Source organism: Leucoraja erinacea, chromosome 18 (genome assembly GCF_028641065.1).
Source record: "Leucoraja erinacea ecotype New England chromosome 18, Leri_hhj_1, whole genome shotgun sequence".
Taxonomy (NCBI): Eukaryota; Metazoa; Chordata; class Chondrichthyes; order Rajiformes; family Rajidae; genus Leucoraja; species Leucoraja erinaceus.
The window spans coordinates 385,001-407,394 of record NC_073394.1 but is presented as its reverse complement, the minus strand read 5'-3'; the positions used below and the strand labels follow the sequence as shown (position 1 = coordinate 407,394).

At 54.4% G+C, this 22,394-nt stretch overlaps 1 protein-coding gene across 1 annotated transcript; it reads left to right on the top strand.

Moving 5' to 3' along the window:
• Positions 1-4,188: 4,188 nt before the first annotated feature.
• On the top strand, positions 4,189-20,139 carry LOC129705992 (interferon regulatory factor 3-like). Its single transcript, XM_055649963.1, has 10 exons — positions 4,189-4,399; positions 10,568-10,754; positions 11,645-11,730; positions 12,566-12,626; positions 14,244-14,355; positions 14,992-15,037; positions 16,079-16,226; positions 16,541-16,994; positions 18,302-18,413; positions 18,921-20,139. Exons 1-10 carry the CDS (start codon positions 4,235-4,237, stop codon positions 19,080-19,082), a joined length of 1,533 nt encoding a protein of 510 aa, XP_055505938.1. The 5' UTR covers positions 4,189-4,234; the 3' UTR covers positions 19,083-20,139.
• The last annotated feature ends 2,255 nt before the right edge of the window (positions 20,140-22,394 follow it).

Sequence of the window (22,394 nt, the reverse complement as noted above, 5' to 3'; positions counted from 1 at the left end):
CGAGGACCCTGGGATGCAAACCATCAGGTCCAGGGGATTTATCATCCTTCAGTCCCATTAGCCTACCCAATACTATCTCTCGCCTAATGAAAATTTCTTTCAGCTCCTTAGATCCTCTGTCCTCCAGTACATCTGGGAGATTGTTTGTGTCTTCCTTAGTGAAGACAGATCCGATGTACCTGTTCAACTCTTCTGCCATTTCCTTGTTGTCCATAATAATTTCACCCGTGTCTGCCTTCAAGGGACCCACATTTGACTTTGCTATTCTTTTTTCCCTTAACATGTCTAAAGCAGCTTTTACTGTCCTATATATTCCTAGCCAGCTTCCCCTCGTACTTCATCTTTTCAGCCCGTATTGCCCGTTTTGTTTCCTTCTGTTGTCCTATGAAGGTTTCCCAATCCTCTGGCATCCGGCTACTCTTTGCTGTGTTATACATCATTTATTTTAGTTTTATTCTATCCCTAACTTCACTTGTCAGCCACGGTTGCCTCCTACTCCCCTTAGAATCTTTCTTCCTTTTTGGAATCAAATGATCCTGCGTCTTCCGGATTATGCCCAGAAATTCCTGCCATTGCTGTTCCACCGTCATTCCTGCTAGGATCCCTTTCCAGTCTACCTTGGCCAGCTCCCCTCTCATGCCTTCATAGTCCCCTTTGTTCAACTGCATCACTGACACTTCCGATTTAACCTTCTCCGTCTCAAATTACAGATTAAAACTAATCATATTATGATCACTACCTCCAAGCGGTTATAGAAACATAGAAACATAGAAATTAGGTGCAGGAGTAGGCCATTCGGCCCTTCGAGCCTGCACCGCCATTCAATATGATCATGGCTGATCATCCAACTCAGTATCCCGTACCTGCCTTCTCTCCATACCCTCTGATCCCCTTAGCCACAAGGGCCACATCTAACTCCCTCTTAAATATAGCCAATGAACTGGCCTCGACTACCCTCTGTGGCAGAGAGTTCCAGAGATTCACCACTCTCTGTGTGAAAAAAGTTCTTCTCATCTCGGTTTTAAAGGATTTCCCCCTTATCCTTAAGCTGTGACCCCTTGTCCTGGACTTCCCCAACATCGGGAACAATCTTCTTGCATCTAGCCTGTCCAACCCCTTAAGAATTTTGTAAGTTTCTATAAGATCCCCTCTCAATCTCCTGAATTCTAGAGAATATAAACCAAGTCTATCCAGTCTTTCTTCATAAGACAGTCCTGACATCCCAGGAATCAGTCTGGTGAACCTTCTCTGCACTCCCTCTATGGCAATAATGTCCTTCCTCAGATTTGGAGACCAAAACTGTACGCAATACTCCAGGTATGGTCGCACCAAGACCCTGTACAACTGCAGTAGAACCTCCCTGCTCCTATACTCAAATCCTTTTGCTATGAAAGCTAACATACCATTCGCTTTCTTCACTGCCTGCTGCACCTGCATGCCTACTTTCAATGACTGGTGTACCATGACACCCAGGTCTCGCTGCATCTCCCCTTTTCCCAATCGGCCACCATTTAGATAATAGTCTGCTTTCCTGTTTTTGCCACCAAAATGGATAACCTCACATTTACCCACATTATACTGCATCTGCCAAACATTTGCCCACTCACCCAGCCTATCCAAGTCACCTTGCAGTCTCCTAGCATCCTCCTCACAGCTAACACTGCCCCCCAGCTTAGTGTCATCCGCAAACTTGGAGATATTGCCTTCAATTCCCTCATCCAGATCATTAATATATATTGTAAATAGCTGGGGTCCCAGCACTGAGCCTTGGGGTACCCCACTAGTCACTGCCTGCCATTGTGAAAAGGACCCGTTTACTCCTACTCTTTGCTTCCTGTTTGCCAGCCAGTTCTCTATCCACATCAATACTGAACCCCCAATGCCGTGTGCTTTAAGTTTGTATACTAATCTCTTATGTGGGACCTTGTCAAAAGCCTTCTGGAAGTCACGATGGGCCGAACGGCCTGCGCCTCCGCTCCGTGACCCTGTGATACAATGAGCATCATTCTTTCAGAGAGCGGGGAGTCCTGGTGTAGCTGACCTCAGCAGTTTCCGCGTTCCCCTCAGACACGGAAATCCAGTCAGACTGAAACCTCCTGCCCCTGGAGAGACCTTTGTGGTCACATTTACTCAAGTCAAGTGGTTTTATTTGCATACAGTTCAGTGACAATCCTACAATACGCGAGGTAATCAGAGGGCGGTGAATCTGTGGGATTCTTTGCCACAGACGGGCGTGGATATTTTTTGTGGATATATTTAAGGCAGAGATAGATATATTCTTGATTAGTGCGGGTGTCAGAGGTTATGGGGAGAAGGCAGGAGAATGGGGTTAGGAGGGAGACAACCATGATTGAATGGCGTAGATTTGATGGGCCGAATGGCCTAATTCTACTCCTATCATTTTTGAACATTAAATCATACTAAGTACAAGAGTTGTGGTCTGCCTGGACTTTATCCGAAGCTCGTGCTATTTGCTGGGCGCAGTGCGGCCTGAGCAATCTCCAGCTGCCTGCCTCTGGTCCCTGCTAGATTAATCTCAGAGCCACACGCAGTAAACTCTGCAAATTCAGTTTGTTTCCGATCTCTGGCAGCACAGACCCGCCCCTCATTACTCAACATTATTTCAATTCCGTCTGAAAGAAGGGTCGTGACCCGAAGTGTCGTCTGTCCATTCCCTCAGCTCGTTAATATTAGGGAGTATACAACGCATCCCTTTTCTCCAACCATGCTGCCTGACCCGCTGAGCCGGCCTGTGGTCCCCAGCGCTGGTGACCAGGGGAGTGGTCACTCTCTCTCCCTGAGGCCCACATCCATGGCAACAACATAGCATATGATTCAGGTGTGGCTGGGGTCAGATCACACCCCACAAGTGGAGATTTGCCGGAAGTTTTGGTCACCCCGTTGCAGGAAGGATGTTGAGACTCTGTAGAGGTTCACGAGAATGATGCCTGGATTAGACGGCTACAGTTACAGGGAGAGATTGTTTTATCTGGAGCGTCTGAGGGGACACCTGGTCGAAATATATACAATTATGAGAGGCGCAGATAGGGTGGACACAGAAACATAGCAAATAGGTGCAGAGGAGGCCATTCGGCCCTTTGAGCCTGCACCGTCATTCATTGTGATCATGGCTGATCATCCACAATCAATAACCCGTGCCTGCCTTCTCCCCCTATCCCTTGATTCCACTAGCCCCTAGAGCTCTATCTAAAGCCCCTGTCCCATCACCTCAGTTTAAACTTGGCCTTCCCTTTATCCTAAGACCGTGGCCTCTGGTTCTGGAGTCGCCCAACATTGGGGAGTCCACAACCTTGTTCTCCTAATGTCCAACGTTAGAGGGCATAGCTTTGAGATGTGTGAAGTGTGTGTGAGTGTGTATGTGTAAGTGTGTGTGTATGTGTAAGTGTGTGTGTGTGTGTGTAAGTGTGTGTGTGTGTGTATGTGTAAGTGTGTGTGTATGTGTAAGTGTGTGTGTGAGTGTGTATGTGTAAGTGTGTGTAAGTGTGTGTGTAAGAGTGTGTGTGTATGTGTAAGTGTGTGTGTGTATGTAAGTGTGTGTGTGTAAGTATGTGTGTAAGTGTGTATGTGTGTGTGTAAGTGTGTGTGTGTGTGTGTAAGTGTATGTGTAAGTGTGTCTGTGTGTGTAAGTGTGTGTATGTGTAAGTGTGTCTATGTGTGTGTGTGTATGTGTGTGTAAGTGTATGTAAGTGTGTGTAAGTGTATGTGTGTGTAAGTGTGTGTGTGTGTGTATGTGTGTGTAAGTGTATGTGTGTAAAAGTTTAACGGAGATGTGCGGTGGGCCCTGGACGTGATTGGATGGAGGGGGATTGGGGTCATGTGTTTGCGGTCGTTCGGCTCATCGGTTCCCTGCTATCTCACTGCAGCCACCCTCTAATGTTAGGAGGGTGAGGATGGGGAGGAGATGAGAGGCGGGAGTGGGGGCGGAGCGAGCGAGCGAGTGAGTGAGGACGTGTTCCGGCTCGGACTCTGCCCGGGTCTGTGCCCGCTCCATCCCCCGGCCCCGGCTCCCGTTCCCCGCGCTCTCTCCGCCGGCTCCCGGTGTCCCGGCCCCGGCTCCCGGCTCCCCGTGTCTCGGCCCCGGCTCCCGGTGTCTCGGCCCCGGCTCCCGGTGTCTCGGCCCCGGCTCCCGGTGTCCCGGCCCCGGCTCCCGGTGTCCCGGCCCGGCCCCGGCTCCCGGTGTCCCGGTGTCCCGGCCCCGGCTCCCGGCCGCGGGATGAACAACAACAGGCCACAGTTACGGCCGTGGCTGATCGATCAGGTCAACAGCGGCCGCTTCCCGGGGCTGCGGTGGGTGAACGGGCGGCGGAACATGTTCCGGATCCCGTGGAAACACGCGTCCCGCCAGGACCTGACTCAGGACGACTATCGCATCTTCCGGGTAGGAGGGAGCGCCGCGGGGGGGGGGAGCGCCGCGGGGGGGAGCGCCGCGGGGGGGGGAGGGAGCGCCGCGGGGGGGAGGGGGAGGCCGCGGGGGGGGGCGCCGCGGGGGGGGAGGGAGCGCCGCGGTCTCTGGAGGACATGGGGTACGGCTCCTTCCGGGGTGCCAACACGGGAACCACCGCATGACACACATGAAGGGAACATACATGTCAACACCTGGCGATGGGGGCGGGGCGGGGGGGAGCCCAAAGTGCAGACTTCATGTTGCCTGCCCCTCCAGATAACACTGGATCACTGTTACACTTACAAGAACACATATCTCTCTGTTCCCCGGGTGGCTCTGGGTCTCTGATCATTGTCTAGTTCACCTTATTCCGACCTACAGGCAGAAACTGCTAATAAGCCTGTGGCCAGAACAATGAAATGGTGGACAAGCGAGAACCTACAGTCCTGCTTTCTGTTATTTGCACTGTATCAGTTTATTTATTCATGTGTGTATATATTTATATAATGGTATATGGACACACTGATCTGTTCTGTAGTAAATGTCTACTATGTTCTGTGTGCTGAAGCAAAGCACGAATTTCATTATCCTATACAGGGTCACCAGGGTTGTTATCTCCGGTTTGCTTCCCGTTCCCCGTGCTGGTGAGAGCAGGAACAGGGAGATACAGGACCTGAACGTGTGGCTGAGGAACTGGTGCACGGGGCAGGGATTTAAATTCTTAGATCACTGGAATCTGTTTTGGGGTAAGGGGGAACTGTACAAAAGGGACGGATTGCATCTTAACAGGTGTGGGACCAGCATTCTGGCAGGCAGGTTTGCCACTGCTACACGGGTGGTTTTAAACTGAATAAGGGGGGTGGGGTGTCGAATGGGATAGTGGAGGATGGAGTTAAAGGGAAAGGGTTTCTTAAATGTGTGAGCGTAGAGACCGAGGGGTGTAAAATGAGGGTAGAAGCAATAGGTAGCAAGGTGAAAAGTAAAAGTGGCAGGCAGACAAAACCAGGGCAAAAATCAAAAAGGGCCACTTTTCAACATAATTGTATAAGGGGTAAGAGTGTTGTAAAAACAAGCCTGAAGGCTTTGTGTCTCAATGCAAAGAGCATTCGTAATAAGGTGGATGAGTTGAATGTGCAGATAACTATTAATGACAATGATATAGTTGGGATCACGGAGACATGGCTCCAGGGTGACCAAGGCTGGGAGCTGAACATCCAGGGATATTCAATATTCAGGAGGGATAGACAGAAAGGGAAAGGAGGTGGGGTAGCGTTGCTGGTTAGAGAGGAAATTAACACAATAGAAAGGAAGGACATTAGCTTGGTGGATGTGGAATCGATATGGGTAGAGCTGCGAAACACTAAGGGGCAGAAAAGGCTAGTGGAAGTTGTGTACAGGCCACCTAACAGTAGTAGTGGAGTTGGGGATGGTATCAAACAGGAAATTAGAAATGCGTGCGACAAAGGCAAAACAGTTATAATGGGTGACTTCAATCTACATATAGATTGGGTGAATCAAATTGGCAAGGGTGCTGAGGAAGAGGATTTCTTGGAATGTATGCGGGATAGTTTTCTAAACCAACATGTAGAGGAACCAACCAGAGAGCAGGCTATTCTAGACTGGGTATTGAGTAATGAGGAAGGGTTAGTTAGCAGTCTTGTTGTACGTGCCCCCTTGGGCAAGAGTGACCATAATATGGTTGAGTTCTTCATTAGGATGGAGTGTGACATTGTTAATTCAGAAACAAGGGTCCTGAACATAAAGAAAGGTAACTTTGAGGGTATGAGAAGTGAATTGGCCAAGATTGACTGGCAATTAATTCTAAAAGGGTTGACGGTGGATATGCAATGGAAGGCATTTAAAGACTGCATGGATGAACTACAACAATTGTTCATCCCAGTTTGGCAAAAAAAAAAATCAGAGAAGGTAGTACATCCATGGATAACAAGGGAAATCAGGGATAGTATCAAAGCGAAGGATGATGCGTACAAATTAGCCAGAAAAAGCAGCCTACCAGGGGACTGGGAGAAATTCAGTCCAGCAGAGGAGATCAAAGGGCTTAATTAGGAAAGGGAAAATAGATTATGAAAGAAAATTGGCAGGGAACATAAAAATTGACTGCAGAAGCTTTAATAGATATGTGAAGAGAAAAAGATTAGTTAAAACAAATGTAGGTCCCTTGCAGTCAGAAACGGGTGAATTGATCATGGGGAACAAGGACATGGCAGACCAATTGAATAACTACTTTGGTTCTGTCTTCACTAAGGAAGACATAAATAATCTGCCGGAAATAGCAGGGGACCGGGGGTCAAATGAGATGGAGGAACTGAGTGCAATCCAGGTTAGCCGGGAAGTGGTGTTAGGTAAATTGAATGGATTAAAGGCCGATAAATCCCCAGGGCCAGATAGGCTGCATCCCAGAGTACTTAAGGAAGTAGCCCCAGAAATAGTGGATGCATTAGTGATAATTTTTCAAAACTCTTTAGATTCTGGAGTAGTTCCTGAGGATTGGAGGGCAGCTAATGTAACACCACTTTTTAAAAAGGGAGGGAGAGAGAAAACGGGGAATTACAGACCAGTTAGTCTAACATCGGTAGTGGGGAAACTGCTAGAATCAGTTATTAAAGATGGGAAAGCAGCACATTTGGAAAGTGGTGAAATCATTGGACAAAGTCAGCATGGATTTACGAAAGGTAAATCATGTCTGACGAATCTTATAGAATTTTTCGAGGATGTAACTAGTAGAGTGGATAAGGGAGAACCAGTGGATGTGTTATATCTGGACTTTCAGAAGGCTTTCGACAAGGTCCCACATAAGAGATTAGTATACAAACTTAAAGCACACAGTATTGGGGGTTCAGTATTGATGTGGATAGAGAACTGGCTGGCAAACAGGAAGCAAAGAGTAGGAGTAAACGGGTCCTTTTCACGATGGCAGGCTAGTGGGGTACCGCAAGGCTCAGTTCTGGGACCCCAGCGATTTACGATATATATTAATGATTTGGACGAGGGAATTGAATGTAACATCTCCAAGTTTGCGGATGACACAAAGCTGGGGGGCAGTGTTAGCTGTGAGGAGGATGCTAGGAGGCTGCAAGGTGACTTGGATAGGCTGGGTGAGTGGGCAAATGCATGGCAGATGCAGTATAATGTGGATAAATGTGAGGTTATCCGCTTTGGTGGCAAAAACAGGAAAGTGGACTATATCTGAATGGTGGCCAATTAGGAAAAGGGGAGATGCAACGAGACCTGGGTGTCATGGTACACCAGTCATTGAAAGTAGGAATGCAGGTGCAGCAGGCAGTGAAGAAGGCGAATGGTATGTTAGCATTCATAGCAAAAGGATTTGAGTATAAGAGCAGGGAGGTTCTACTGCAGTTGTACAGGGTCTTGGTGAGACCACACCTGGAGTATTGCGTACAGTTTTGGTCACCTAATCTGTGGAAAGACATTCTTGCCATAGAGGGAGTACAGAGAAGGTTCACCAGACTGATTCCTGGAATGTCAGGACTTTCATATGAAGAAAGACTGGATAGACTCGGCTTGTACTCGCTAGAATTTAGAAGATTGAGGGGGGATCTTATAGAAACTTACAAAATTCTTAAGGGGTTGGACAGGCTAGATGCAGGAAGATTGTTCCCGATGTTGGGGAAGTCCAGAACAAGGGGTCACAGTTTAAGGATAAGGGGGAAATCTTTTAGGATCGAGATGAGAAAATCATTTTTTACACAGAGAGTGGTGAATCTCTGGAATTCTCTGCCACAGAAGGTAGTTGAGGCCAGTTAATTGGCTATATTTAAGAGGGAGTTAGATGTGGCCCTTGTGGCTAAAGGGATCAGGGGGTATGGAGAGATACAGGATACTGAGTTGGATGATCAGCCATGATCGTATTGAATGGCGGTGCAGGCTCGAAGGGCCGAATGGCCTACTCCTGCACCTATTTTCTATGTTTCTATGACACATGACAATAAACTAACTTGAAGTTGACTGCACGGATTGGAATGTGTTCATGGAAGCAACCACAAGCCTCGATGAATATACAGACACTGCATCATCATACGTCAGCTTTTGTGAGGACAGTTACATTCCAACTAGGGCCCGGACCTGATTCAACAACAACAAGCCCTGGTTCACTGCAGAACTCAGACAGCTCTGCCAGTCTAAAGAGGAGGCCTGCAGGAGCAGGGATGCAGACCTCTACAGGCAGGCCAAGTACAAGCTGAGAAGACCAATCAGAGCTGCCAAGGAAAGGTATTCTGAGAAGTTGAGGAGCAAGTTCTCAGCTAATGACTCTTCTTCAGTTTGGAACAGTTTGCAAGAAATCACCAGCTACAAGAGGAAAGCCCCCTGCTCTTTGGACAATCGTCAGCTGACCAAGGTCCTTAATAAGTTCCAGTGCAGGTTTGATAAATGGAATGTAACCCTGATACCCCCTCCCTCCTCCCCCCTCCCCAATCACCAATTCACATCTACTCACAGCCTGACTCCAGTTGGCAAAGACAGGGCCCTCGTTCACTACTCACCCCCTCCTTCCTGGCCCCTTCTCCATCACTAACAATAGAAATTGAGGAGGTTGAGAGGATTTTCCAAAGAGAGAAAAGCCGGAAATCTCCAGGACCCAACAATGTTTCCCCCTCTACCCTCAAGCTCTCTCTCCATGCCAAACAACTGGCACCGGTCTACACAGACATTTTCTACCAGTCCCTGTAAAACCTGCACTGTCCCTGCCGGCTTCAAAGTCTCCACTATTGTCCCTGTACCCAAAAAGACAAGGATTACGTCTTAATGACTACAGGCCTGTCGCACTGACCTCTGTAGTCATGAAGACCCTTGAAAGGCTTGTGCTGGCCAAGCTGAAAAATAACACAAACCCCCTGCTGGACCCTCTGCAATTTGCATATCGGGTCAATACATCTGTGGATGATGCAGTCAACCTGGGCCTGCACTTCATCCTCCAGAACCTAGACCACCAGGGGACCTATACGAGGATTTTGTTTGTTGATTTTAGCTCTGCATTCAACACCCTTGTGCCAGAGCTACTACACTCCAAACTTTCTGAGTTGACTGTGCCTGAACCCCTCTGTCGGTGGATCACCAGCTTCCTGACAGACAGGAAGCAGCATGTGAGGCTGGGAAAGCATATCTTGGACCCACAGACCCTCAGCATAGGAGCACCACAAGGCTGCGTACTCTCTCCTCTCCTCCACTCTCTCTACACCAATGACTGCACCTCCACTGATTCCCCTGTCAAGCTTCTCAAGTTTGTGGACGACACAACCCTGATTGGACTGATCCAGGATGGGGAGAAATCTGCCTACAGACAGGAAGTGTCACAGCTGGTGTCCTGGTGCCATCGCAACAACCTGGAGCACAATGCTCTTAAGACAGTGGGATTGATTGTAGACTTTAGGAGAGCTCCCCCTCCCCTCACCCCACTCACCATCAACAACACCGCAGTCACATCTGTGGAGTCTTTTAAGTTCCTGGGAACCATCATCTCCAAGGACCTTAAGTGGGGGGCTACCATCGACTCCAAAGTAAAAAAAGGCACAACAGAGGATGTACTTCCTGCGGCAGCTGAGGAAGCACAATCTGCCACAGGCAATGTTGGTCCAATTGTACACGGCCACGTAGAGTCTGTTCTCACCTTCTCCATCATGGTCTGGTTTGGCTCAGCCACCAAGCACGATACCCGGATGCTGCAGAGAATCGTCCGATCAGCAGAGAAGGTTATTGGCTGCAACCTTCCCTCCATTGATGAACTGCACACTGCAAGGGCCAGGAAGCGAGCGGGCAAGATCATCTCTGACCCTTCTCACCCTGGCCACAAACTCTTTGAATCACTTCCCTCTGGAAGGCGACTCCGGATTGTCAAAGCTGCCACAGCCAGACATAAAAACAGTTTTTTATCCACGAGTAGTTGCTCTACTCAATAACCAAATATCTGTAGCCTCCTTTTACTCTGGTATTTAATTTAATTCACATGTTTAATCAATATTTTATTATTAATGTTTAATGTTTTATGTGTCATTCTTAATTGTTACTGTTTGTCGTGTTGTTACTTGCGAGTGGAGCACCAAAGCAAATTCCTTGTATGTGTACATACTTGGCCAATAAAACTACTCTTCATTCATTTATAACCCCCCCCCTGTCTCTCTCCAGGATTGGGCAATCGCCAGTGGCCGCTTCAACGGGCAAGATGCCGACGACCCCCCCAAATGGAAAACCAACTTCCGCTGCGCCCTGAACAGCAACGAGTCGTTCAAAATGTTGACCGACCTCTCAAAGGAATCCACAGACCCACACAAGGTCTACTTCATCGTGGACCATAACCCTGAACCTCCCCCAGGTACCTGTACTCACCTTCCCTCATACCGAGTGTACACACTCTCACCGCATGTACACACTCTCACCGCATGTACACACTGTCACACAACGCGTGTACACACTGTCACACAACGCGTGTACACACTCTCACAATGCGTATACGCTCTATCAGTAATGGTGGTAAGGAAGGTGTCACGTTTTCATCAACAGGGAACTGAGTACAAGAGTCCAGAGTCACGATGCAGCTTCATGAGACCTTGGTCAGGTCGGTTTTGGAGTATAGCGGGCAGTTCTGATGCCCCATTACACAATGGATGTGGAGGCTTTGGAGAGGGGGCAGAGGAAGTTTACCAGAATGATGCTTGGTTTAGCGGGTATTAGTTACAGGGAGCGAGCGGTTTGACAGACTCTGGAATGCTGGAGGTTGTAGCGAGGTATAATACGATACGAAATGATAAAACTTTATTTATCCCAGGAGGAAAATTGATCTGCCAACATTAGTCAAATATATTGTACATGTAGAATGAATAAAACAAGGAAGTGCAGGAGTAACTCAGCGGGTCAGGCAGCATCTGTGGAGAACATGGATAGGTGATGTTTCACAGAGTGCTGGAGTAACTCAGCGTGTCAGGCAGCATCTGTGGAGAACATGGATAGGTGATGTTTCACAGAGTGCTGGAGTAACTCAGCGTGTCAGGCAGCATCTGTGGAGAACAACAACAACAATAATAATAATAATAATAATAATACACTTTAGCGGAACATCTAATGAGACCCCCACCCCCCCATGGTGAGAGTGGGGAGAGGGAGGGGAGAGGGGGAGGGGAGGCCAGAGCTAGCAGAAGTTTCACAGCCAAGTGGCCAGTGGGAGGCAGCAGAGAGTGATGGGTGACACGGTTGTCATGGTTTCAGATGGAGCGATGGGAGTGGACGAGGAGCTGGAATCGATTCTGCACCTCAGCCCCGAGGCCGACCCGACCCAACCCGGCTTCCCCCCGGTACGTACCCCCTCCCCTGCACCCCCTCCCCCTCCCCCCTCCCCTGCACCCCCCTCCCCTCCCCCTCCCCTGCACCCCCTGGATCCCCTACACCCCCTCCCCCTCCCCCCCAGCCCCTCCCCCTCCCCTACCCCCCTCCCCCCTCCCCCCTCTCACCCTCCCCCCCTCCCCCTACACCCCCCCCCCTGCACCCCCTCCCCCCTGCCCCCCCTCCCCCTCCCCTACACCCCCTCCCCCTCCCCTACCCCCCCTCCCCCTCCCCTCCCCTACACCCCCACCCCCTCCCCTGCCCCCCTCCCCCTGCACCCCCTCCCCTACACCCCCTCCCTACCCCCCCTCCCCTACACCCCCCCCCCTCCCCTGCACCCCCTCCCCCTACACCCCCTCCCCCTCCCCCTGCACCCCCTCCCCCTGCACCCCCCTCCCCTACACCCCCCCCCCCCCTCCCCCTCCCCTGCACCCACCCCCACCCCCACGTACCACCGACACAGTCCAGTCCCCTTCCCCCGGTACCCCCCCCCCTCCCTCCCTAACTCCCTCCCGACAATCCCTCCCACCGCACATACCTATCAAAGTCCCCCCATCCCGCAACCCCCCACCATCCCCCAAAACCCCACATGACACCCCCCCCCCCCCCCCCCCAGCCTCCTTCTAGTAGCCCCCCTCCTCAGGTACGTACCCCCCCCCTTCCGCACCCCCACCAATGTGCCGGGCGAGGGGTGGGGAATGGGTGTAACCGGATGGGCAGGGTGGGAGGAGAGGGAGAGGGAGGGGGAGGGGTGAGCATGCGGGGGTCAGGGGTGAGGTCGGTGATGACCCTCTACTCTGTCACCAGCTGCCCCTGGATGAGGTGATGCCGAACTTTGGATCCATGAGTCTGTCCGACAGCCCCTCAGGTTGGTGCCCCCCCCCCCCCCTCCCCCCCTCCCCTCCTCCTTCCTTCCCCCCCTCTCCCCCCCCCCCCTTCCCCCTCTCCCCCTCTCCCCCTCTCTCTCCCCCTCTCTCCCGCCCTCCCTCTCCCCCCCCCCCCTCCCTCCCTCCCCCCCCCTCTCCCCCTCCCCCTCTCCCTCCCCCTCTCCCCCCCCCCCTCTCCCTCCCCCCCCCTCCCTCCCCCCCTCCCCCTCCCCCCCCCCCTCCCCCCCCCCCTCCCCCCCACAGCCAGCGCGGAGAAGAGGTGCCAACTCCAGCCCAACCTCGCTCTAACTCCCGAGGAACTCGCTCCCCGTTGGGCCATGGGCCACCAGCCGCACCCCCCACAATAAATATACTGTATATTTACCATATACATCATTGATGTATATTGTAAATAGCTGCAGTCCCAGCACCGAGCCTTGCGGTTCCCCACTAGTCACTGCCTGCCATTCTGAAAGGGACCCGTTAATCCCGACTCTTTGTTTCCTGTCTGCCAACCAATTTTCTATCCATGTCAGCACTCTACCCCCAATACCATGTGCCCTAATTTTGCCCACTAATCTTCTATGTGGGACCTTATCAAATGCTTTCTGAAAGTCCAGGTACACTACATCCACTGGCTCTCCCTTGTCCATTTTCCTAGTTACATCCTCAAAAAATTCCAGAAGATTAGTGTCCTGGCAAGAGCTGTTGCCAAACCAGATTGTGATGTTTCCGGTCAGGATACGTTCCACTGCACCAGAGTACAAGACTGAAGGATCCTCAGAGAGACTCTGAATTTCCTCAGCTGCCTGAGGTGGTAAAGGCACTGCCTTGCCTTTGTCACCGGTCAGAATAACAAACTCACAAATAAGTTACAAACCTGTACGTCTTTGGAATGTGGGAGGAAACTGGAACACCCAGCGAAAACCCAAGCAGTCACCCAAGGAGTACATGCAAACTCCACACAGACAGCACCAGTGATCAGGATTGAACCCGGGTCACTGACACTGTGAGGCAGCAGCTCTACCCGCTGCACCAAGTGCAATGAGACTGAGTAGAGCTGGAGAAGTGGGTACACAGATCACAGTGTTTGCCAACTCTATGGATAGGTGCGGGTTCCAGGGATATGGGCTAAACGCACTCAAATGGGAATAGCCCAGAATGCCAACTAGGTCAGCATGGGCAAGGTGGCCGAATGGCCTGTTTCAACTCCACACGTCTCTGAGGGACCGGTTACGTTACGATAGAATTTTATTTATTCCAGGGGGGAAATTGATTTGCTAACAGTCACAAATCACAAGATACATAAAAGTTGACATTAAAGTGATGAGTGGAAAGGATTGGTGGTGGAGGAGGAGAGTCAGTCTCAGTCTACCCCACGATAGTTTGATAGCCACAGGGAAAAGGGACCCCCTGTGCTCCATATCTCCCTCTCCCTCTGGGTCAGTTTCTCTCTCCCTCCTGGACCTGTCTCTGCTGTCTGTGTCTGTGTGAAAAAAGTTCTCCCCATCTCGGTTTTAAAGGATTTCGCCCCTACCCCACACACCAGGCTGACCCTGTCACTGACCCTCTCACTCCCCCCTTCCCAAAACTGACCCCGCCCTCCCCTCTCTCCACAGATCAGCTGGACGCCGGACACCCGCTGTTCCTCCAGCCCCAGCAAGGGGGCGCTGCAGTCAGCTGCCTCCTCTCGGAAGCCGCGGAGCAGGAAGGGGGAGCGGGTGAGTTGGGGTGAGGGGTCACTGTGGGGTGAGGGGTCACTGGGGTGAGGGGTCACTGTGGGGGGGGGGTCACTGTGGGGTGAGGGGTCACTGTGGGGGGGGTCACTGTGGGTGACCATGAGGGGTCACTGTGGGGGGGGGGGTCACTGTGGGGTGAGGGGTCACTGTGGGGGGGGGGGGATCCTCACTGTGGGGGGGGGGGTCACTGTGGGGTGAGGGGTCACTGTGGGGTGAGGGGTCACTGTGGGGGGGGGGGTCACTGTGGGGTGAGGGGTCACTGTGGGGGGGGGGGTCACTGTGGGGTGAGGGGTCCCTGTGGGGTGAGGGGTCACTGTGGGGGGGGGGGTCACTGTGGGGTGAGGGGTCACTGTGGGGGGCGGTACCCCCTGAGGGGTCACTGTGGGGGGGGGGTCACTGTGGGGTGAGGGGTCACTGTGGGGGGGGGGGGAAAAGGGACACTGTGGGGTGAGGGGTCACCTGTGGGGGGGGTCTCTGTGGGGTGAGGGGTCACTGTGGGGGGGGGGTCACTGTGGGGTGAGGGGTCACTGTGGGGTGAGGGGTCACTGTGGGGTGAGGGGTCAAAACTGGGGGGGTCACCCCCTCTCTCTCCACAGATCACTGTGGGGGGGTCACTGTGGGGGCTGAGGGGTCACTGCCTGGGGGGGGGGCCGCGGAGCAGGAAGGGGGAGCGGGTGTGGGGTGAGGGGTCACTGTGGGGGGGGGGGGGTCACTGTGGGGTGAGGGGTCACTGTGGGGGGGGGTCACTGTGGGGTGAGGGGTCACTGTGGGGGGGGGGTCACTGTGGGGGAGGGGTCACTGTGGGGGGGGGTCACTGTGGGGTGAGGGGTCACTGTGGGGGGGGGTCACTGTGGGGTGAGGGGTCACTGTGGGGGGGGTCACTGTGGGGTGAGGGGTCACTGTGGGGGAGGGGTCACTGTGGGGGGAGGGGTCACTGTGGGGTGAGGGGTCACTGTGGGGGAGGGGTCACTGTGGGGTGAGGGGTCACTGTGGGTGGGGGTCACTGTGGGGTGGGGGGGCTGTGGGGGGGGGAGGGGTCACTGTGGGGGGGTCACTGTGGGGGGGAGGGGTCATTGTGGGGGGGTCACTGTGGGGGGGGGTCACTGTGTGGGGTGAGGGGTCACTGTGGGGGGGGGGTCACTGTGGGGTGAGGGGTCACTGTCAATAACCCGTGGGGTCACTGTGGGGGGAGTCCACTGTGGGGTGAGGGGTCACTGTGGGGGAGGGGTCCACTGATGGGGGGGGGGTGAGGGGTCACTGTTCCCTGTTTTTGCCACCAAAGTGGATAACCTCACTGTGGGGGGGGGTCACTGTGGGGTGAGGGGTCACTCACTGGGGTGAGGGGTCACTGTGGGGGGGGTCACTGGGGTGAGGGGTCACACTGGGTCCAGCTTTGTGTCACTGTGGGGGGCTAGGTCACTGGGGTGAGGGGTCACTGGGGTGAGGGGGCCACTGTGGGGGGGGTGAGTGGGGAGGGTCACTGGGGTGAGGGGTCACTGGGGTGAGGGGTCACTGTGGGGGGGGTGACTGTGGGGAGGGGATTGTGGGGGGGGGGTCACTGTGGGGTAGAGGGGTCACTGTGGGGGGGAGGGTCACTGTGGGGTGAGGGGTCACTGGGGTGAGGGGTGGGGTGAGGGGTCACTGTGGGGTGAGGGGTCACTGTGGGTGGGAAATGGATTGACTGTCAGGGACTGACCCTTGTCTCTCTCTCCTAGAGCGCTGTTGGCCGCTGCCGGGAGGGGGAGCGTGCGGGGAGGGGGGCTTCAGCCAACAGGGACCTGTGTACCCCCCCGCTCCCCTCCACCCCCCGGCCGCTGACGCCCAACCTGCCCCTTTGGGCACCAGTCCTCATCAGTGGTCAAGGTACGTACGACCCGTCGGTGCGGCGCTCCCTCACCGCCCAACCCTCCCCCAGCGCGGCGCTCCCTCACCGCCCAACCCTCCCCCAGCGCGACGCTCCCTCACCGCCCCTCCCCCAGCGCGGCGCTCCCTCACCGCCCCTCCCCCAGCGCGGCGCTCCCTCACCGCCCCTCCCCCCCCCAGCGCGGCGCTCCCTCACCGCCCCTCCCACCCCCCAGTGCGACGCTCCCTCACCGCCCAACCCTCCCCCAGCGCGGCGCTCCCTCACCGCCCCTCCCCCAGCGCGGCGCTCCCTCACTCTACTCCCCTCCCCCCAGAGCCCAGTGACCTGGACATCACGGTGTATTACCGCGGCCTCCAAGTGCTACACTGCACGGTGACCAACCCCGGCGGTTGCCGCTTCTACTCGCGGCAAGAGGAGCCCGCGTTGTCTCAGCTTCAGCCCGTCCGCCTCCCGCCCACCGACGGCCTGCCCGACATCAAGCAGCGGGACTTCACGGAGCAGCTGTTGGCCAGTGTGGAGGGCGGGTTGTTGTTGCACCACTGGGCAGGAGACGTATTGGCCGAGCGCCTGGGCCGCTGCCAGGTGTTCTGGGCCCGTTCTGAGAGCGGCCCGGACCTGGAGCTGGAGCCGGGAGCGGGAGCGGGACCGGGCGGCGGCGCCATCAAACTCAACCGCAACCAGCGCACTCACATCTTATGTCTCAAGGACTTCGTCAGAGGTGAGCAGGGTCGTACAAAGCGCGGTCACTCGCAGCGTCAGAGACCCGGGTTCCAACCTGACCTCGGATGCTGTCTGTGTGGAGTTTGCACGTTCTCCCTGTAACCATATCCGTTTCCTCCGGGTGGTCCAAAGACGTGCGGGTTTTAGGTTAATTGGCCCTTCTGTAAATTACCCCCTAGTGTGTAGAGAGTGGATGAGAATGTGGGATATCATGGAACTAGTGTACGGGCTGATCGATGGTCGGCATGGACTCAGTGGGCCGAAGGGCCTGTTTGCACTTATATTTCTAAACTAAACTCATCCGCGTCGACCAACCCATCCCCGCTTCACCAGTCCCACCTGCCCGTGTTTGTCCCATGTCCCTCCACACCTGTCTCATCCATGTACCTGTCCGAATGCTGTGGTTGTACCAGCCCCGCCCCTCAGATGCGGGCGGGGGGAGGGGGGGGGGCGGATAAATGCTTGAATGAAACCCCGAGCTGGCAATAGACACAGAGTGCTGGAGTAACTCCGCGGGTCAGGCAGCATCTGTGGAGAACATGGATAGGTGACGTTTCAGGTCGAGACCCTTCTTCAGACTGAGGTTGGAGCTGGTAAATAGCCCCCCCCCCCCCCCCCCCTCCCCTGCCGACCACAGCCCCCCTACCGCTCGCCTGCGACTCCCACCAACGTTGGGGCTGAGGATCGAACCTGGGGCTGGGGGGGGGGGGGATAAATCTGAGATGGGGGAGTGGGCTGAACCATTGGTGACTGTCCCCCCCCTCGCTGGGAACATCTTTTAGTCTCGGGCCCCCCTCACTCCACACAGACAACGCTGGGGCTGAGACCCCCCCCCCTGCCGATCGAACCCCCTGGCCCCCCCCACTGGGGGGGGGGGGGGGGGAGACCCCCCCCCCCCCGCCGTTGAAATCTGAGATGGGGGAGTGGGCCCCCCCCGTTGACGTTTGCGGTCGAGGGAGGGGGGTGCTCTCTCGCCGTTTGGGACCCCAGATGTTGACCCCCCCCCCCCCCCCCCCCCCCCCGTTGCTCCCCGCTGACGGAGACAGAAGATTGCGGTTTTAGTTTGATGACGGCCCCGACCTGTCCCCCTCCGGCCCCCCCCCGTTTGACCCCCTCACTGACCCCCCCCCCCGTTGTCCCCCCACTCACCCTTGTCCCCCTCACTGACCCCCCCCCCCCCCCCCCCCCCCGCCGTTGACCCCCCCCCCCCCCCGTTGTCCCCCTCACTGACCCCCCCCCCCCCCCCCGTTGTCCCCCCCTTGTCCCCCTCACTGACCCCCCCCCCCCCCCCCCCGTTGACCCCTTGTCCCCCTCACTGACCCCCCCCACCCACTGACGCTGCCGTTCCCGACAGAGCTGAGGGCGTTCATGGAGCACCGCGGGGGGCGCCAAACTGTGCCGCGTTTCTGTGTTTCGGGCAGCAGTTCCTGCGCAGCAACAAGAACAAGAAGCTGATCCTGGTCAAGGTGAGGAGGCGGGGCTGACCTGTGACCCCCGCCCAGGCCCTGGTCTGTGGTGAGGGTGTTGACCCCCACCCCGGGGTGCTGCTCCCACAGGTGGTGCCCGCATGGGTGGGGGGGGCTTGGGTGGGGTGTTGGGGGTGGGGGTTGGGGCGTGGGTGGGGGTGGGTGGGGATTGCGGGGGTGAGATGGAGGTGCTGACCCCTCACACTGATCCCCCACCCCCGGGTGCTGCTCCCACGGGTGGTGCCCGCAGGGGGGGGGGGGGGGGCTTGAGGTGGGGGTTGGGGCTTGAGGTGGAGGTGGGGGGTGGGTGGGGGGGCGGGGGTGAGATTAAGGTGCTGACCCCTCACACTGATCCCCCACCCGGGGGTGCTGCTCCCATGGGTGGTGCCCGCAGGGGGGGTGGCTTGAGGTGGGGTTTGGGGCGTGGGTGGGGGGGGGGGCGGGGGGTGAGATTAAGGTGCTGGCCCACACACACTGATCCCCCACCCCGGGGTGCTGCTCCCACAGGTGGTGCCCCTGGCCTGGGTTGCACTGACGGAGATGGCCCAGCACTGCGGCGCCTCCTCACTGGACAGTGACAACGTCAGTCTACAAATCTCCAGCACGGCCTCCCTCGACAGCCTGCTCGCTTTGTTGCGGGAGGTGGAGGACATGGAGCTCGACCTCTGACCCCATTGGACCAGCCTTCTTTCACCCCATTGACCCCTGACCCCCACTCTCAGGCCCCGACCTGCGACCCCCAGGACAATGGACCAATCCCCCTCCGCTGGACCTTTAACCCATGACCCCGTCCCGCTGGACAATTGACCTGACCCTCCCCCTGCACCTCCCCAACCCAGGCACTGACCCCCCCACCAGGCCCTGACCTCTGACCTCCCCCACCCAGGCCCTGACCTGTGACCCCACCCATCTTTAACCGGGAGCGACTGACGCTGGCCGCTGGTCTCCCCCCCCCCCGGCCGGAAACATTCCCTCCCAGTCAGCGATGGTCAGTGGCCGGGAGAACGGGTCACGGAGCTGCGGCCTGAATCCCCCCTCCCCCCCCCCCCCCCCCTGTCTGCTGTCAGTAAACCAGTCGGAACACAAATGACTCAGTCGACCCCACTGCATCATAATCTTCTGGATCAGCCCACGAGGAGGAGCTTCACCAAGTGCCTTATTGAACTTCATGTAGACAAATCCGTCTGAAGAAGGGTCTCGACCCGAAACGTCGCCCATTCTTTCTCTCCTGAGATGTTCCAACCTCCAGAATCCTAAGGTCTCAACTCAATCTCTGCGAATTAAAATCCGAGACCCTCCCCAGTTCCAGAGTGTAAACGTTACAGGCTCACAACAGCCTTGACCCGAAACGCCACCCATACCTTCTCTCCAGAGATGCTGCCTGTCCCGCTGAGTTACTCCAGCATGCTGTGTCTTCAGTGTAAACCTGCATCTGCGGTTCCCTCCAACACAACAACAGATGTTGGCTCATGCACTTGGCTGGAAGCAACAAAGGCAATCCTTGTGTTGCAGGCCAGAGGTCCAGATTACTACTGCAAGATGTTGGGATCAGCGATCAAAGAGATAGAATCACAGAGGAAGACATCCTCCTCGGGGAAGCAAATGTGCCGACTGTCCGATGTGTCGGGGAGTGGACACACAGAGGCACAGTGTCCGGCCCGAGCGGTATTGGACAAAGAGCCTGGACGGTTCAAACTGAACAAATTAAACCAAAGTATACAAAAAAGCTGGAGAAACTCAGCGGGTGCAGTAGCATCTATGGAGCGAAGGAAATGGGTTTCGGCCCGAAACGTTGCCTATTTCCTTCGCTCCATAGATGCTGCTGCACCCGCTGAGTTTCTCCAGCTTTTTTGTATACTTTCGATTTTCCAGCATCTGCAGTTCCTTCTTAAACAAATTAAACGACTTGCACTGAAGGACGTGTCTTGCAATGAATTGTAATCTGTGTCTAGTGGCAAACAGAATTGTGATGTTTCAGGCTGGACGGATGTAACTGGCGGATGCCCACAGATCGGTCACTGTCCGCTGTCCACTTGAGTTATGTCAGCGGGCGGGGGAAGTACATTTGCGGTTCCCGAGTTTGACCAGAACACGCGCGGTGCAAAGGGAGCGGACGGCAACGGTGTGAGATGTCCCTTGCAGCACCGACACAGGGACATTATACATAAATAACACGAGGCAGGCCATGGTAAAAGCAAGATATTAGGAATCAGCCCGCGGTTGTGTAAGATGTGTTCAGTTGCCGAGGTTGGGTTAGGGTTATGTGGGTGGATTCAGGAACCTGGTGGTATCTGAGCCTGGTCCTGCCCGGCTGTGGCGGCGAGAAGATGGGATATCCCGGCCGCGCCACCTGGCAACTGCCAAGTGTCTGATCTTGGCCGAAGGAGATGTGCGGTTCCTTATTTCCTCACATTAAGGCCGGGTGTATGGGTGAAGGAGGGGTGAGTCTGACCCAGCGCCATTGCCCAAAGTCGGCTCCTCCCACCGCGGCCGCCCCTGCCAACACCGTTTACAGCCGCTAACTCTCCCCGTTATTTACCTCTCACACCGACTGGGCTCCGTGAACGGGCAGGAACCACTAACGCTCATGTTCACAGCACCTGCCGGCCTTCATCAGTGTGTAGCTGATAGATTTGTTTTTGTATAGGGAGGTTTCACGGCAGTCGGCTCACGAACCATGACCCGTACTGTTGCTACGCTACTCCAAATGGATTACACCCGATGAACTGCAGGTAGGCACTTACCATTGTTTCCAGCGTAGCGGGCCCGTTAAAAACCGCTGAAATTGTCAATTTTTGCGCTGTAAATAATTATGGAAATTGGGATAAGTGTGTGAGACATTTAGCATACTTCACAATTCCAAAAGTGAGGAGAAATGACGGTAGATAGAAGCGAGAGCTGAAGGGGACAACAACAGCCAGAGTGCTTGGCGAACATTGGCCATTGGCTCACTGCATTTCATCAACAGTAAGGCATTATTTGTGTTTTTTCTTTATTCCTTTGGCATCTAAAAAGTTTCAGAAGTGATAAATCTGGCTGTAATTTTTTAAATCGCCCATGGTTCTCGTGGGTTTTTACATACAAAATGAAAACGCACCTGAAGAAAAATTTACAGCCAGATTTATCACTTCTGAGAATTTTTAGATACCAAAGGAATCAATAAAAAACACAAATAATGCCTTACTTGATGAAATGCAGTGAGCAAACGCGATAATTCCCAATATTTTCAATGTTTACCAAGCACTTTAGCTGCTGTAGTCCCTTCAGTTCTCACATCTCTATACCTTCATTTTGCTTCAGGTTTAGAATTCTAAAGTTGGGTACACGTCTAATACTTACCCAGACTCCCACAAATTTTTTCAGCGCAAAAATTCAACATTTTGGCGATTTTTAACAGGTAGGAAAGTGCGCGTTTCTTGCATTAATAACATATACCGGAAGTGACGGATGTCCTCCAGATGGATTGAGCGGCTCCGTGCGTCGAGCCCTAGGACCCAGTGACCTTTCGTGCAACCCCCCTATAAGAGAATGTATTATGTGTAGGAAGGAACTGCAGATGCTGGTTAAAATCGAAGATTGACACAAAATGCTGGAGTGACTCAACGGGACAGGCAGCATCTCTGGAGAGAAGGAATGGGTGACGTTTCGGGCCGAGACCCTTCTTCAGACTGAATTATTTATAGTGTTTCCTTGATCGTTGTATTTTCTGCACATCTTTCATTCATTGTTCTGTATTTCTCCACATCACCGTCTATATCTCTCGTTTCCCTTCTCCCTAACCAGTCTGAACAAGGGTCTCGATCTGAAACGTCACCACCAGAGATGCTGCCTGATCCGCTGAGTTACTCCAGCACTTTGTATGTTTGTTTTAAAACAGCATCTGCAGTTCCTTGTTTCGGCATTTCCTCCCTTTAAACTGACCCGGTTCATCGGGAAATAACGTCATAAATGATAGGAGCAAATTTAGGCCATTCGGCCCAT